Source organism: Motacilla alba, chromosome 3 (assembly GCF_015832195.1).
Source record: "Motacilla alba alba isolate MOTALB_02 chromosome 3, Motacilla_alba_V1.0_pri, whole genome shotgun sequence".
Lineage (NCBI taxonomy): Eukaryota > Metazoa > Chordata > Aves > Passeriformes > Motacillidae > Motacilla > Motacilla alba.
This window is the reverse complement of record NC_052018.1, coordinates 34,053,016-34,071,296: the sequence shown is the minus strand read 5'-3', so window position 1 is coordinate 34,071,296 and position 18,281 is coordinate 34,053,016. Positions and strand designations below refer to the sequence as shown.

General features: G+C 38.5%; 1 protein-coding gene across 2 annotated transcripts in view; it reads left to right on the top strand.

Annotated features, from left to right (window-relative positions):
- Window positions 1-18,017, top strand: part of IBTK (inhibitor of Bruton tyrosine kinase) — a 53,445-nt gene extending 35,428 nt beyond the window's left edge. Inside the window, exons 24-29 of one of the 2 annotated variants that reach the window (XM_038131765.1) lie at window positions 1,082-1,174; window positions 2,311-2,463; window positions 7,308-7,460; window positions 13,966-14,034; window positions 14,135-14,267; window positions 16,661-18,017. In XM_038131765.1, the coding sequence (XP_037987693.1) occupies window positions 1,082-1,174; window positions 2,311-2,463; window positions 7,308-7,460; window positions 13,966-14,034; window positions 14,135-14,267; window positions 16,661-16,786 (727 nt within the window). In that variant the 3' untranslated portion in view covers window positions 16,787-18,017. Of the gene's footprint in view, window positions 1-1,081; window positions 1,175-2,307; window positions 2,464-7,307; window positions 7,461-13,965; window positions 14,035-14,134; window positions 14,268-16,660 lie in introns of both variants that reach the window. The other variant, XM_038131764.1, reaches the window with a different exon arrangement.
- Window positions 18,018-18,281: the final 264 nt, after the last annotated feature.

The following is an 18,281-nucleotide window of genomic DNA, read 5'->3' as shown; positions in this document are numbered from 1 at the left end:
CTGCTCTTCAAAATGATTATACATTACTTGACACGTGAACTCAAGATCTTGGTCATTTAATAAAAGGAGAATATTTTGTAATTATTCATTAAGAAAAGCAATGCTAGATACGTAATTTTTTTTAAATTGCTTCCACTCTGTACTTCTAATATCTGTTTTTATAACACCTTCTTGGTTAATACTGTGTAAAATACTGGAGAGTTTTTTGTGGAATCATGTCGTGCCTGAAGCCTTTAGAAGCTCCACTATACTTTGAGATTTTTTAGGACTTTAGACTTAAACGGACTGTAAAAATCAACACCACAGGTTTAACTGGTACAATAATAAAAAATTGAGTATTGCTTTTTATCTGTAAGGAGAGATGGAGGAAGTGCCACTTATGTTTTATTTCAAAACCTGTCCCTGAATCGAGTTGTAATGCAGCTTACTTTACAGATGCTTTTAAGTACACACATTTTAATTTATAGTTTTTTTGTAGAGCTTGGGAATGTGTAGATCTAATTCATGCTTATTTCTGTGTAAGTTTAAAATTAGGTCATGTATGAAAAAGAGACTGATACCTGAAGTTTGAGAATGTTACTGATGTTTGTGTAGCACTCTGACTGCAAAAAGTGTTTTGTTTATCATGTGAAATAATTTTAATCCTGCACTTAAAGGAGAGCTCTAATCCAACATTCAGAGCTGCAAGCAATGCCTCTCTATAACTTAGCAAAAGCATTTGAGTACTAAATAAGTATCCTTATTTAGCTGTCTAATTTTTTTGAAGTAATCATAGTGTTAGGTATCTAATTTTTAGGGTTCTAATTTTTTTAAAGTAATCATAGTTCATATCTTTTTGTTTCGTACTATAATGAGTCTTGAAAGTATTTTTATAGTGTGCTCTTAAATATGTATATATTTATAACAGTTTTGTCAGAAACATTTTATTTGAGGTTTGCCATAATTGAGGAAACAGACATAAATTATACAATCAGTTACCAGTCCTATGTATGATTTAGAGGATTTCAGTGAAGGCTGGAACTACTGTGGAATGTAAGTAAAAATCAGTGCCTTGTAAGGTAACTTTTTATTTTTCATTTAGCCCTGCCAGCCCTCCTGCTATGGATCTGAGAACCATCATGGAAATTGAAGAAAATATGCAGAAATGTGGAACCATGCCAAAGGCAAATTCAAGGTTGGTAAAAAACCAAAATCTATAAAAAAAGTGTCATGGGCCTAAGTTGTTATGAATTTACTTAGTGGTTTAGGCCATTCAGTTTAAAAAAAGCAGGAGAAAAGTTGTCCTATTTGGTTTTGAACAGCTTTGTTTACTTCATTATGTTGTTTTTCTTTTGAACATACAAAATATATCCCTTTATTTTATTCTAGTCTTGTTTTGTCAACTACTGCAAAAGAGCAAGTGAGCTAGTATCTTAAATAAGTGGCCTGTCCTGCTGAGCCTTTCTGTTTCTGACCAAAAAAATTAATTCTTGTCCCTAGGACTTTAGAAATTACTTGTGCATGAGTACTGGATTTGAGAAGTTCATTTCTTGTCTTGCATTCTCCGACCTTTCTCAGAAACCATGTCTCGATGTTTACAATTCTTCAGACAGAAACAAGTGTAGTTCCTTCTTGTAGAAGCATCCCAAAAGACACAGGGAGATAAATGTGCTTTTCTACAAGGCAGTGTGTTAAAGCTAGTGTTGTTAAAGTGGCAACATGGAAGAGAAGAGGAGGTGACTCTCATGACCTTTAAGGTGTGGCTTTCTTATAAAGGAGAGTTAGGACAGTACTCATGGGACCTGGTAAAGGCTTGCTTGACAGATAGATTAAGAAACTGCAAACAAAACAGCCAAGACTGAAGAATCAAAATAGCTTAGAAAAGAAAATTATTACAGATAGAAGAAATGGCTCTATGCTGTTGTTTACAAATATACAATATTCATTGAATATATAAATATTTTTGGTTTAAGGGGAGCAACGCTTGACAATCTCTAAAAAAAATCGCAAGATTAGAAAATAGTCTTCATCTGGTGGTAGTCCTCTTTTGGTGACTTGATTCCTACTCTGCATGTTTTTATTTATGGACATCTGTGTGAAGAATATTTCTATGATGTTTTCTTTCTGTTACTCTTGATATTAATTGATCCTTTTTTTTTGCTTCCCAGCCATCTGAGCCCTTGTTCCCCCCTTGCCTTTTGGCACTCTAAGCAAAGTATTTTTGTTTAGAAAAGAAGTTATTTCTCAGTTTAATTGACAGGATTAAAGGCGAGTCATCTCAAAGGACATGGATCTTAAAACTTCTTTCTTTGCAATGTCCATTCACAGCAGAATGGTGTCTCATGGAATCAAGCTTTCTCAGAAGCAAAGAAAAATGATTGCCCTGGCAGCAAAAGATAATGGATCAGCTAGCAGCCCAGAGCCTACCACTCCAGTAACTGCACCACCTCCACCCACAAAAGTTGCAAAACTAGGGAATGTGTGGTATGTGATAAATCAAATATCAATTCTTTTTATTCCGAGAGTTTTTATATTGAATAGACAGACTGAACTATTTGTATCTACATTTGGAAGTAATCTAGAAATTCAAAGTGGGTAGGGAAAGGCAGTGGTTGCAGTTAAACAGTTCTTTGAAATTTTGCTCTGAGTCAGAAGACTGCATCCCATCTGGTGCTTTCCTGTGTACGATGTTGTATTTGCAGATGGTGTTCAAGTAAATCATAGAAGAAGGAGAACTAGCTCTGAAACTTAGTTAGGAAGAGGTTATTGAAAAGCATTATGAATGGTGTTTTTTCTCTGTCAAAACCAAAGGAAAATGTTAGCCCTTCCTGGGGAAAGGTCTGGAATGACTTTGGACTAGAGCAAAATTTACCCAAATTAGGTCAACAAAGTTATCTAGGTGTCTCGGAGCTGGAGGGAGCACTGGATGCTTCTAAAAGTTTTTATGGGGGAAGGATACATAGGGGTTTAAAATTACTTTGAATGCTGATCACATACAATTTAGGGGTTTGAGTTAATATCATAGTATCAAATGCAAAAGTAGTTTATCATCTGTTTAGTGAATTAGGTTTGTAACAAATATAATAAGGTGCTAGCCCAAGTCATGCTTTGTTCTTCACTCTTACTGTTGATATTGGATAAAAGCATAAACAAAACATGTAGAAGTTTCAAACTATGTAAATATAATGGGTTTGATCATCACGGGATTAATACCTATTTGCATGCTCTAAACATGAAGTAAATGTTCATTTAAAGTTCATTTAAGTGAATGTGGCCATTTCTCCAGTTTTCCCTGTTCAAGAAGGTCTAGACTTCTATTGCAGATTACATTTGTACTGTTACCCTAGAAGAATTGTCAGTCTTCTCTCTCTGTAGCTTACTTGGTTGTACCTCAGTGGGAGCAAAGGTTTCAGCATACCCATCACAGTCACTCTTAAGTTTTCCGTCTTCTCAATTGATTTTCATCCATGTACACCTAATACTAAAATTTAGGGTCCCATTAACTCCTCCAATCTCTTAAATTGGTTCTGATATAATATTGGGCAAAGCCCACAATTTCATTTTTAAGAGGAAATACAATGAGTTGGTTTGCATTTAAGGATCAGACTCTTCCTGATCTCTGGATGATAATGGAGACATTAAAGAAAGGAGAAACAAGGTTTGCATGATTCATCTTCTGAAGTCTAGTGAGTGGATGAATTTGTGTCCTTAAAACTGGTCCTCTCAAATGCTTTGAAAAACATGCTACCTGCTTTATGTAGGTGATTTTGCAGGTCAAGCAGCAGGTTAATTATTTGCCTTAGCTAATGGAGGTGTCATAGGGCTGTTACAGCTCTGAGGCTTAAAATTTGCTAGGAGAAATTGATGTTTGAATCACATGTTAATGAGCACAGTAAACACTGAGTCATTCTTTATTATATTAAAAAAGCGGTACTCTATCTAGTATTTGTAATCTCACCACTAATGTTGTAACTATCCATAAAGACAATTCATTTAAAAATTCTAAGAAATAAAGACAAAATTGTTTATTGAAATAAAATGAAGATGAAGGAGAATCTCCATCCTTTTATCAGGTGCAGTGACAAAGTAGGAAGGAAATCCTGAGGCACCTGATGTCTTCTTTCACTCAGTCTTTAATAGTAAGATGAGTCATTCTCCAGGTACCCAACCCCCTGGGCTGGAATGAATCCCCCATAATCCAAGGGGAATGATGTGCTAGACCTCTTAGACACACACAGGTCCATGGGGCTGGATGGGATCAACCCAAGGGTACTGAGGGAGCTGGTGAAGGTGACCACTGAGCCACTTCAAATCATTTACCAGCAGCCCTGGTCAAATAGAGAGGGCCCTGGTCTCTGGAGGTGAGCCAATATGACACCCGTTTAAAGAAGGATTGGAAGGCGCGTGTGGGGAACTACAGGCCTGTCAGCCTGACTTCAGCTCCAGGGAGGCTCATGAGGCAGATCATCCTTAGTGCCTTAACATGGCACGTGCAGGACAACCGGATGGTCAGGTCTAGCCAGCATAGGTTTAAGAAAGGCAGGTCCTGCCTGAATAGTTTGACTTATTCATACTATTCATCTAGTCTCTGATAGATAATTCTTTACCTATTGAGTGGTATTTAAACTGCAAACTGCCTATTAATTCTTCCTTGCTTTTAAAAAGCAAATAAAGACTGATTTTTCAGTATCCCTCAATAAATGTCTCTAAAAAGTATATTGAGCTCTTAAGGTTCTGATTAAACAGTTTTTGGAAAGAGCTACGCTTACTGTGTTACCCAAACCATCTTAGGTGGAAAGGCTAGGGTATATTTCAGGAGGATGGAATCCAATCTAACACTCATGTGGTCACCGTACATGATTCCACACGTTCCTGCTGCGTTCCTCTGGCTGCCGATCTGGAAAATACCGGTAGCTCAAGAGTTCAAGCACAGAACCAGTGGGAGCTATATGAAATTTTAAAATTAGGCCTCACTGCTGGAAGAAAGCATTTATTGAATAAACTTCAAGCTGCTTTAGGCAAGCGATCAATTATTTGATTGCCCGGCTAGTTATTCAAAGTATTTTTGTGTGTAAGGTAGAATGGTTGTTACTCATCTACTCTAATATTATATTTGCAGAGTTAGTCTGTGAATTCACAGTGGGCTATTAATCGACTGCATTTGGCAGTCGATTGAGCTTTCCACACTTGCAATATAGTCAAAGCCATAGAACTTGTGTGAAATCAGATATTCAACTTGGATGTTGAATACAGTGAAGCACACTTGCCAGAAGGGTGTGGGACCTTCTGGCTTTTTTTGGTTGACTGAAAGTCTGTCATACACTATGCCCTAGCTTTTCCACCAGGAGAAACCTCCAGTTTCACAGTTTTTTGGTAAACTAAACCTTTGTTTCTTCCTTTGAAGAAAACTGAAAATTAGAAGGGAAAAATAAAATCCTGCTCTAGTAATACTTTGAAAAAATATTTAAAGTTAACTGCATGTTATTAGTTCTCTAAACGTACTTTGATCAAGGAAGTGGGAGTGTTGCTTACTTGTTTTGGGCCTTTTTTAAGCTCAGGAGAGTCTATGGCTTTTCAAGACCAGAGGCATGAAGAAATTTGAAGTCTCTCTTGAGAATTAACAATTGTGTATCCTGATGTGTAGGTTGACAGTTTGACATAATTCCAGCTTATACTTTACATCGGCAGTTGTTTCGGAACTCCATGCTTTGATGGTTTGCAGTTACATCTTAGAGAACTGTAGTCATACTCCTTTTTTTTTTTAAAGTATAAAATTAGTTTTTTTAATTTTGCAAATTAGATCAAGGTGTCAATGTATCAGACAGGACAAGCTGAAATTTAGAGTTGTTACATGTTCAGAAAATTTTGTACCACTTTTCAGACAAATCATTTTAAGCCGCAAATAATTGTTTTGGATAGGTTCACAAAATGAGAATGACACAGTTGATTTTTTTAGGGAGGTGTTGTTTGTGGGTTGTTTTTTTTTTGGCTCACTGTTGCAAGTGGATCTGATTGCAGTACAGAATTTTCATGGAAATGGGTAAATCAAATCAAAGTAGGCTGCTTAAAATGTTACTAGCAGAAGCAGCTTCTGTGACAGCAGATCCCATGGACCATGTGCCTACTCGGTGTAATGGATTTGGGGGAGCTATGGTCAAGCACTTGCCTGAACTTCTGTGTGCCAGCTGATGGTAGTAATAGAGGATGTGCAGAATTACTCTGAGCCCCTGTATCTGGAGGTTCCCATTCTGCTTTCTGTCTTCTGTGCTGCTTATCCAATATTTAAATAAAATTAAAAGATCCAAACTTAAGCCAAGGTGATGTAATATCAGACATCATACATTGATTTCAGATTCTTTTGTTGTAACATTTCAGATACAATGTTGCACTTTTAAAATTCCTTCATCTTTGTTACCTTAAATTGTGTCCCACCTAGATGTAGCTTTAAAGTCTTTGACTTGAGATGCTGCTCTACTTATGGCACTTGCACAAACAATTGGCATTGTATAAAAAGCTTGTTTTATTTCTGTAGTGTTTATGAAGAATTAATTCCAAAGCCTTGATAGGTAAGAGAAGGACTCATGGTAACTGCCTTGATTTCTGTAGATAAAAAGGTTTTGGGTTTGGAAAGTGTTCATGATACCTAAGATGCTAAATAGCTATATTTTCTTACTGGTTTATTTTTTAAAGATAATATGCAGGGTCTAATTCAGTAACTTGTGCTTGGACACGTAAAAGAAAATGAAGGGTATAAGTTTTATTGAATTTCACTGTGGATTAAGGGATTTATGGAGCCTTCAGCAGGTGTGAGTAACTTATTCAGTATCTTGGGAAGAAAAGATCAGGTATACTTGACTTTCATGTATTAGATTGACAGTACCTGGAGCATTGTGATTTACGAAAATACTTTTCAAGGACTAGCACTGTCAGAAAAGGTGCAGCTTATCTAAGACAAGCTATCTATGAAAAAAAAAAAAGCTTTATAAGAAGATGAGGTGGGCAGAAAAGGTGGAGGGGTGGGGTTTGATTTTTTTTTTTTTCATTCTAATGACATTGTAAAACTACTGGCTTCCTCTGTTCTCATAGATATTTATTTCCTGTTCTTTATCTATATGACCTAAAATGACTTATTGTAACAGATGGGGTCTAGCAGGATAATGGTGGTATATAAAACCTAAGTAACAATGTATTTTTAGTAATAAATATGTTTTTATTTGTGTATTTAAGTAGAAAGGCCTCTTTGCTATCTGAATCATGGAATAATACGGGATCTTTGAAAGTGCAAGTATCAAGTGCATTGGTTTTGTTTCATTTTTGTTTTTGAAAAGGTTGTCTTCATTACATTCTGCTTTGCCAAAGTCATTCCGTGATCTTGTGATGGAAGAAGAAAAATGTATGAGTGTGAATAATTCACCTGGTACTGGTATTAAAAGGTGTGGATATAAAGGATCTGAGGATTCATCTGTCCAAAACACTGTAAGGTAAGAATGCATTTTTTTATGATTGGTCAGCCATTGTACAAGAAGCACAGTGATCTGTTAAATTCTGCTGAAATAAGAATAAAATTGTCATTTAAAAAGAGCATTCTTCTGATGATTTTGTTAATAAGCTTTTATGAATGAAGTACTCTTAAGAACGGAAAGCTTAAAGACTTAAGTAATTTAATGCCACTGCTAATACTTTGTTTCAGGTTCAAAGTATTTGTATCCATATAGACAAATATGTGTGTATATGTATATACATAAAGCTTCAGACTCCAAACAAAATATGTATGTGTTTGTTTACATATACATGTATGTATCAAATGATAAACCAGTATTTTCTAACCTCTGCAGTAATTAGATACTCATGAGCATTCAGATATGGCATTCATGAAACATTTTGCTAGGAAGTATTTCTGTGTAACCACTGAGTGGATAAAACTAGTTTATTCAAACACAGTTCTGGCATTTCCTAATCTGAGTTTTCTTATAAGATGGCTTTGTTGTTTAAGTGCAGTTTTTCATGGATTAAGCAGGCTTACAGAAACATTCATGCACTGGTTATGTCTGTGTATTATAATTACTGTGGGGTTCTGTGTATTATAATTACATGTATTATAATTATAATTACATTCTGGGGCTACAGTTCTGAGGACAAAAATAAGGCACATGTGAATAATATCTCTAGTTATTAGACAATATTGCTGTTTGGTCAAAATGTTTTAGCCATGCATCCTCTTGATACCTCCAATAGAATCGCTGTTCTGGGTTAAAATAACTGCTTAGGCTGAGGAAGGAATCTCAGCCTTATTCTTGAAGGTCTGTAGGACTGAACTGCCCGCCCACCTGCATCTCTTCCCCCTATCATCAGTAACTTTGAATGCTAGACGTTTCAAATATATTTACAAATAGAGAGCCTGAAAATCTTACAGACTCTGCCACCTACTATCTGGAAGCACTGCAGGCCAGCTGACGCACAGTGGTAGGGAACCCAAGTGTGACAGCACAATTGGCTGGCTGGTGGCTTCCCTGGCAAAGGCACAGCCCCAGTGTGCCAGAGGGAGGTGAGCAGGGAAGGCTCTGTGGCAGAAACCAGGAAGAGCCACTGTTAGTGAGCACAGACAGGTGCATTGGGATCAGACAAGGTTGACATCAAACCTGAAAATCAAGTCAGGGTCAGGAACAGCAAAGCTGGGCTTGGCCATAGCTGTGGCATAGCTCAAGAAAGGCCTGAGGGACTGAGCTTATTTGAAGCTCTTGAATAAAGAGGGGGAGCTTCTGTAATCCTTCACACAACTCTTCTTACAACACAACTTCAGAGCAATCTGACTCAAGTTTACACAGCTGTCCTGAGGGAGAAGTTTGCAGAGCTGTTGGTGCACAAGATGCTGTGTCATTATTTGGCTGGTTTTTTATGAACTCCTGTTTTGTTGTCCTCCAATAACTGACTCCTCTGTGAGGAGAAGAAAGTTCTGCTGGGTCTCACTTTTGGTTGTTCATCTTGTTTAAAAGCTGGTGTTTCCCTAGGACAGAAGTATTACATGTTTTACTGCTATATAAAGAATAAAATGAGGATAGAAATGTAGGAACATTGTGTGTAGGATAGTGTCTGAGGAGAGAGGTAGGAGGCATTTGGAGTGTGTGTGATAGGAGGCATTCTTCAGGAACAGAGTGATAAAGCTGAAGTTACTGTGGTGAGTGGAGGTGTGGGGACATGAAACACAAATCTGCAGAACAGGTACTGTTCATTTTGTTGCAAGGACAATAATAAAACTTTTCATTATATGGGAGATGCCAGGGGTTGGTAATAAGAAAATTTGCACTGGATGCTATTATTAGCTTTGTCACAACAGCTCTGTAATATTGATAAAGTCATTTCTTTTCCTTTTGCATTGCCCTGTCTCGTCTGTGCAGTCTGGCCAGTCTGCATGCTCTCCAAGTGGACTATTTGAGCTGAATCCAGGTCTAATACATTAAATGTCTGAAGATGATACATTAAGCTAGTGGAAGACTAGTAGATGGCTAAATTGAGTATGAGTTAAATTGAGTAGATGGCTAAATTTTGAGCTAAATTGAGTAGATGGCTAAATTTTCACTTGGAAAAGAGGGCCCCTCCAAAGCTATTTCTGGTTGGTTTTGAATTGTGTCTGAGGATGCTTTTTTTTTCTAGGAGGTGTAAAGAGCCTAGGTGACTAGTTCCTCCATCTGAAACTTAGGAGTGGAGTTTCTAGTTTGGGGTAATTTTATTTTTTTGGCTGTGCAGTTTTGTCTGTCACAGTAGGCTCTGATTTTTTACCTGAGACATTTAAAGGCTATTTATGTGAAGATTAATTATCCACACCCTTACCCCTTCCTTTTTAAGGGGAGGAAATGACACAGGTGTAGAGCATAATCAATCCTCTCATCTGTTGATGTGACACTTGGTGATGGGACACTTCAGTGTTCAGATACTTGCATGAGTTTATGTTCCTGCTTTGTCTTTCTCCTTTGGATAAACTGTGCAGCAGTTAAACTGACGGTTTTCTTACATCTCTGGATGAGGGTATTTTGGATGGTGACATAAGCATTTTTCTATGTGCTGTCACTTTCCAATTTTTGCAGTACAGGTTTTTTTTTTAGGTAAACCATGTCATGAATTGTGGTGATTGGAACTGCATTTAATCCAGAGGCAGATCATTCCAAGAGCTGACGCATGTGGATGTGTGGCTGCGTTGTTTTCAAGGGCACCTCAGCCTTGGGAGTTCTGCAGTGCATGTGTAGCTCGTAGTCCAAGCTAAAAGCATAGGCCTGACATGACTTAGTTGTGGCAGCCTGAGTTGTCTTCATGGTGTTACTCCAGGGAGCAGTGAAGTTTCTTAGTGGAAACAAGTCTTTGCAGCTTTGTGTGGGAATGGCCTTGTTCTGTCATGGCTAATAATGAGCTAATATGTTGCTCATGACTCAAATGGTATAGCAAAACCCAGGAGGGTTCTGCAGGAGACCAGGCTTTATGTTCTTTTTCTGAGAGCAGTTATGGGATCAGGGACGTACCAAACCTGACCTGGCGTCTCATGAACAAATACTCAAGAAACACTAGGGAGCTGAGGGCTGGGACATTTTGGTGGCTGCACTAGAGTCATGGCAAGTTCAGCCAACTGAGTTAATCTGGTTGGTTCAGTACTGATGATACTTGGCTGGTTTATTTCCAGGCAGAACCATTTATTTGTCTGCATCAGTCTTAATTTCTAAGACTTCCAGATTTCCAAGTTCTATATTTTTGTGCCTCTTTTTCCATTTTTCTGAATATGCTAGCTTCACATTTCCTGTGTATTCCATTTCTAGTCATTTTGATGCCAGCTGAGGAATTAATTTAGAATGTTGAAATATCTGCAGTTGATTTAATATTTGGACTGAGTGTCATGTTAGCAAGAAACACAGATGTACGTATGTACAAACAGCTTCAAAATGCCTACATTTTAAAGCCCCATTGACTTTAAATGAGGGAGATGATACGGGTATTTACTTATATTTTAATTGATCACTAGAGTATGCTGTGATGCTGGAACTATTAATTCCAATTTTGGGAAATTTCTGTTGAGATGTTTTTTTTTTGGCTGTTATTTGTGGTTTTTTGGCTTGTTTGTTTGTATAGAAGTCATCAGGTTTGTTAAGTGTAACAATCCTGTTGGGTTCATTGATAGTAGTGCTGTGAGTTCTTTGGATTTGGAATAGAAAGAAGAGTGTAGCTGTCAAATCAGGTACTGTCAAATGTGCTGGAAGGGTGAGTATTATTAAAGCAGGTGGAAAAAGAGATAAAATTGAGAGATAATATCAGTATAAAAGCACAGAACGCTGCCTTCACCTCCTCTTTGTCTTCCTTATCTTTGATTCTTTTCTGCTTTTCAGTGTTGTTATCTTTAAATGCATTAAAAGCCTTGAACACTTCCAGGGATGGGGCATCCACACCTTCCCTGGGGGACCTGTTCCAGGGCCTCACCACCTTCACAGTGGAGAAGTTCCTCCTGATAAACTAGACCTGCACTCTTTCAGTTTGAAGCACTATCCTGACATTACCCATGCTTGTAAAAAGTCCCTCTCCATCTTTCTTGCAGGGTCCCTTCATATATCAGAAGGCAACAATTAAGTCACTCTAAAGCCTTCTCTTTTCCAGGCTGAGCAAACCAAATTCTCTCAGCTTTTCCTTGGATGGAGAGGTTCCCCATACTTCTGATTATCTTTGTGGCCTCCTCTGGACTTGCAGCAAGGTCCATGTGGTTTTTGTGCTGAGGACCTCAGAGCAGGATGCAGCTAGAAAAATAGCGCCCTGCTTTGAAATCACAGAATAATTTTGATTCTGTAGTTTAGCCTCCTACTCAAAGTAAATGAAACTAAATCATGTTACTCAGGACCTGGTCTGGTTGAGTTGTGACTGCTTCCAAGTGTGAAGCTAGATACCTCAGACTTTTTGGGCAAAATGTTTCAGTCTCTGTATGGTATTTTTATTTTGCCTTTTATCTATCTGGGATTTACTATTCTGCCTCTTGTGTATGTTGCCTCTAATCTGTCATTGTGCACCTCTAAGAAGATTCTTGCTTCGTCTTTTCTCTGTCCTGCTGTTAAGTAGTTGAAGACAGCAAAGAGATCTCCCTTTATGATTAACAAAACACATTCTTCCAAATCTTGGACTTGTTCCAACCTGACAGCATCCTTCTTGTATTGTGTAGCCCAAAATTGAGGATGATACTCTGTATGAAGATGAAGAAATACAACATAAAGGGGAGGAATCACTTCCTCTGCCTGCCTTTGGTACAGTATTGCTAGCGCAGCCCAGCACATGGTTGGCTGTCTCTGCTGCAGAAGCACTGGCTGGTAACATCTTCCACTTGTCAGCCAGGACTCTGCAGGTTCTGCTTTCTCTCTGCTGCTTTCTAGCCAGTCAGTCCTGGCTGTACTGCCTCATGAGGTTGTTCTCTTCCAAATACAGGACCTTGCACTTGCCTTTGAAATTCATTGGTTCTCAGTTGCCCGTTTTTTCCAGCCTCTTGAGAGCTTCTGAAAGGCATCCTGGCATCCAGAATATATGTCATCCCCAACCTCTCCACAGCCAGCTGTGGCCTGCTGAGGGTCTGTTCTGTTCAATTCTGTTCTACCAAAGATGCTTAACAAGATTGGTTCCAGTGTCAGTCCCTGAGGACCCCCACTAGTGCTTGGTTTCCAGTTGGACTTTTTTCAGCTAATCCGTTTCCAGACCATTTTCCACCCATCTTGTAGTCCATTTACTCAGTTCATATTTTTCAGACTGAGTACAAGGAAGCATGACCTGGCAATGGGTATTGTTTTTTTTGTGGGAAAAAATGATGTTTTGTGACAAAAAGCTCAACACGATTAATTTAAATCCGTTTTTGATGATGGGTGTTAGATTTCAGATTTTTTGAGATCTTGCCCTTACTACTTAGTGGTAGAAATCATGTTTTTTGTTATCCTTGGAATTGTGTTCTGGGGAAAATATTTCAGACAGAGAACTTGGTAGTTACTGGAATTATCTTAACTTTCTATAGATTTTTTTTCTGTTTTATCCAAGAGCTTGTGGTCACTTACAAAGGATTACCAAAGCATTAAAGAAAATTGATAGTGATTTATTGAAACAGCAACACCCTTAGAGTTGTTTGCAGTGCCATAGAATAATTCAAAAAATGTTTGCCAGCATGTCACATTATGCTGTAGCACTTTAAGGTTCTGGAAATTGCAAAACTATCCTGTCAAAGATAGGTATTAAATCATGAGAAGAGGGCCCTCTCTTCCTACTGGCATAAGATTTTTCTGACAAATACACTCGTCTCTTAATGAATGCAGTGTAACAAATGTGAATTTCTTTTTGTTGAGAGGTTAACATTTTGCAACTGAATAAAATACCTTCCTGTCAGGAACTATGTAAATATTTCAAGATTTTTTTTTCTATTCTTTTGATTTTAGTTTTATGCCATTCTTGTGAATGTGACTGGTGGTTACAGGATGTATACTGAACGTCTATAATTTCTGGGTTTTCACTCAAAGAATTTACTCTAGTGAGATTGTAGCACTGACTCTTGCATGAAACATTTACTTGGAATGCAGCACAGTTCAGTTTTTTATCTTTAAACTTGAATTTTTTGTTCTTTCATATTAATTTTATGGGTAGTGCCGTTAGTGCATAACTGAGCTAATTTACATGTGAAAAAGCAAAGGAGCCATTTAATAATCAGAAATGAAACTCTTTTTTTTCAAATCCTCAAATGTTAGGAAATGCCAGAATTAATGCCCAAGATGAAATTCCATCCGGGTCTGGTAGTTAGAAATGAGAATCAATGTCTTTTTCAATCTCAGTATCACACTTAAAAACAAATTCTACATTATATCCTAATGCCTTTCCTCTGTAAAAATCCTACACATTTGTTGTAATTTCCTGCTGCAATTTTGTATTTCGCAATATGATGTAGGAGAATGCTCTGCCAATGACTTTTACTTTCCTTTCCTACCTCTTCCCCAGGTGCAACACTAGAAGTAACCCAGGTCTGGAAGACCATGTTCTGGATTCTCCACAGCTGGAGAGTCATAAGTAAGTTTGGTAGTAGCATAGGTTCTGGAACTTTTCTACTGTGTGTTGTGCTGACCATGATGTTGCCTCATAATGTTGTTTGGTTTTTCTTCTTTTGCAGTCCTTGGTCAACAGCATCACCAGCCAGCTCTCCTGTGATGGCACCTGTCATGTTCTCAGCTATTGTAGAGGAAGAGCTCCAGCAAGAAGCTGCTCTTATTAGGAGCAGAGAAAAACCTTTGGCATTGATCCAGGTAAAGTGCTAAGTTACTGCGGCTCTAAAGTAACACGAGGAGTTTCCAATGGCTCTTTCAGAGATCAGTTATTAGTATTAATTATGTATTAGTACATGTCATTTACATAATGATAGTAAATAAAATTTAATAATAACTTCACACTGCTATTTGGTAAAGTCTATTAAAGTCAAAATGGCTGAGCATGTGATAAATGTATTTGCCGCTTCAGAGAATGGAATTGAGTTTGGAATGAACCACTGGAAATTGTCTAATCCAAACCCCTGCTCAGAGCAGGTTTAGAGCAGGTTTCTCAAAGCTAGGGCATCTGCAAGGATGAAGAGTAATGGCCTCTCTAGAAAACCTGTTCCAGGGACTACCCTCACATGAAAAAAAATTTTTAATGCAATTTTCTGTTTTCAGTCTGTGCCCATTGCCTCCTCTCCTATCTTTGGGTACCACTTAGAAGAGCACGGGTCAGTTGTTTTTATTCTCTCCTGGCAGGTATTTGTACACTTTGATAAGATCACCCTAAGCCTTCTTTTATCCATGTTAAACAAGTTCAGTGTGCTTGGCATCTCCTCAGTGTCAGATGTGCTGGGCTCTTAATCGTTTTTATGCCACGTCACTGGACTGTTCATTATATCCATGTTTCTCTTGTAGTGGGAGGTCAAGATGTGGACCCAGCACTTCAAGTATGTCTTACCAGTGCTGGGTAGAGGAAAAGTCTCATCTGTCTCATTTTTCTGGCAATGCTGTCTCTCACAGAGCACGGGAGGCTCTTTGGGGCACAGAGCACAGGAGGCCTTTCTTTGCCATTGAGTGCACTGCTAGCTAAAAGATACAGCAGGACCCCAGCTCCTTTTATGCTAGGCTGCTTTCCAACTTGTCAGCTCCCAGTGTGTATTGGTGTCTGGGGATTTTCTTCCCAGGAGCTGGACTTTGTGTTTCCCTTTCTTGAACTTTATGAGATTCCTTGTAGCCTATTTTTCCAGCATTGTCTGGGTCTCTCTGAGTAGCAGTACAGCCATCTGGTATATCAGCCACTCCTTCCAATTCTCTACTGCTTGCAACCTTGCTGAGGGTGCACTGTGTCTCTTCCTGTGGGTGAAGATGTTAGTGAAGATGTTAAACAGTACTGACCCTAGTCTCAGTGTTGGTGCCAGTGACTGGCCTCTAGGTAGACTTTGTGCCACTGGTCACAACCCTTTGAGATCACCAGTTCTGCCAGTTTTCAGTCTGTCTCACGTTGCATTTATGAGGTCTGTTCTTAAACTTGTCCACTTAAACTCTTAGTTAATACTTAAGCAGTACCATTTTTCCAGGAATCACCTAGTGGTCACTCAGATCCTCTTGCCCTTCTTGAAGGTAGGAATGACACTTGATTCCTAGTCCTCAGGAACCGACCCTTACTGCAACAAATTTTCAAAGGTTTTTCTGAGAGTGGTCTTGCAGTCATTTTGGTTGGCTGTGATCATCTCCAGAGCCTGGCATTGCTGAAGACATGATCTTTACACTTAAGACCAAGATGAAGGTCCCCAGCCTTTTCCACGTCTTTTTCATTCAGTAGTGGATTCATATTATCTTGTTTTGCTGCTGTAGAAGCCTGTTTTGCTCCCCTTCATGTTCTTTGCCAGATTTCACCACAGACAGGCTTTGACTTTCTTAATTCTTGTCCTGTGTTGTCACATAGTGTCTCTGCTTTCCTTCTGTGTCACTTTTTTCTGCTCCCATGTCTTATATGCTTCCTTTTGGTTTGGGTTTTGTCAGGAATTAATTGTTCTTTTCAGCTGTGCAGTCCTCCTGCCATTCTTACTTAGCTAGGACGCTCATTGGCATGGCCTGTTCTTGACCTTGGCAGAGGTGATTTTTGAAATCAACCAGCAGTCCTGGACCTTTCTTCATTCTGGGGCCAAATTCCATGAATTTTTCTAAGCAGATGCCTTCATAATCTTCTCTTCTGAAGTCCCAAGTTGTTTGCTATTTCTCTTATTCCCAGCTTTCAGGATCCTGAACTCCAGCATCTCATTGTCATTGCAGCCAAGGCTGCCCTTAGCCTTCACATCCCTGACCAGTCCTTTTTTTGGGGAGAGTATGAGATCCATTGGAATGTCTCCCTTGATCACCTCCTTCATCTGTGTTAAGAATTTTTCACCAGTGGGGAGGCGTCTTAGAGTGTTTGTGTCCAGCTCTCTTGCCTTTCCAGCAGATATCAAGGTGCCTCAAGTTTCCTGTGAGGAGCAGGGCATGAAAACATGAGGCTTCTTCAAGCTGTCTGAAGAATGTATCATCTGCTACTCCTTCCTGATTAGGAGGTCTGATGCATTCAGGATCAGTACAGCCAGTTAGTAACCATGCCTGTGTTGTAAATGTGGACCTGACACTGACATACATGCTCTTTTTTTTCCTTCCAGATCGAGGAGTGTGCTATTCAAGACTTGTTAGTCCACTACGAAGCTTTTGACAACCCTGAAGAATTTGTGACCGTTGAAAGGGCTCCACAGGGACCTATAGCAGCACCTATGTGGAACAAGCACTAATTTGTACTCTTCACAGTCCTCCCTTCCACAGTTCTCAGAGCTCTATGTGCACTTTTGAAGTTGTAATTCTTCTTACAAGTAAAACAGGACTGGAAGAATAAGAATCATGTAATTTTTAACATCAGCATTAAAACACTGCCCATAATCACTAGGTATTTGTTAGAGAGAATGAAATAATGTGTTCACTGTGTCCTTTACCACGGTATCTATTGTATGTATGTTTTGACAGCATTTCTTTAATGACACCTATAATTAGTAACGTTATATGAGGCTGTAGATTGGGAATGTATTTGCTAATCTTAAGTTGTAAGGGTTTTTTGTTAAATTAACAGGTGAAAAGCGAGTGTTTATTTTGGGATTTAATGTGGAATTGAATGTGCAGAATTAAACACCTTTAAATTTTGGGGGTGTGTCCTTCAGACCTTTCTTGGAAATTGGGAATATTGGGAAAAAGTTTGTGCTTGAACTTCATGTAAAAGTATAGTTTGACAATGCAGTTTTTCTTAAGTTGTGTGTGTAAGTCCTGGTTCTCTGGTTGCTGTGGCCAGCACGTTTCCCTGTTGTGCCCCAGGCTGTGCCTGGCCATTGCCTGCTCTTGGCTCAGCTGTGCATGTTTGTCATTGCTGTGAGTGAGCCCCGCCTTGGAGCAGCCAGCTTGTCTTGAAGTAAAGCACACAGCTCAAGAGAACGTGGTGCCACTTAATTAGCCCATCTATAGTCTTACTCTGGTAAATATGGTATGGTTTTAGAACCACTGTGTTTGGGGATGATTCACTTGAAGTGCTGAGGAAATAAAAGATCAGTGTATACGTTTTTGAAGCTGTAGGGGTGAGTGCTTGACTGGGAAATTTGCAAATACCTAAGCTGCAAAGATAGATGGCTTTCAATATTGTGTTCCAAAGTTCTCTGTGCCTGGTTGAAACAAATTTATAGATATAGAAAAAAAAAAAAAAAGGTAGCCTTATCTGCAATATTTTGTCTAGTTTGTCTTGTTTGTATAGGTGTGTTTGAACTTGTGCTTCCTCAGTAATGTCAGTACTCATGAACTCTGGAAAACTGGAATGAGAGATCTGCACAAAATGAATGTAAAAAATTGATCACTGTGTGATAAAAGAATCTTGAAAAAATTATGTAGATATGTCTTAATGATTTCAGGTCAAGCTACACCAAAAGATATCCCACAAAAATTGTAAAAAAACACAATAAACCATAAAATCTTGCTTTATACAAAGTTAGTGTACTTTTATGTGCTGTCTATATATAATCAATTATTTAGGTAACTAGAATAATTGATAAGTATTTATTTTGTGTCTGCAACAAGAACTGTAGACATTTTGGAGCTACACAGGCCAGGAAAGATGTAGGTTTTAATTCTGTTTTGAATTCTACTGGTAATTCATTCACTAAACTGATGGTAATACTTACATTAAGGGCTTTACTTGATCCACTAAAGGGCCTTAGGGCCTGCTGAAACTATTCTCTGGTTTAAAAGAAA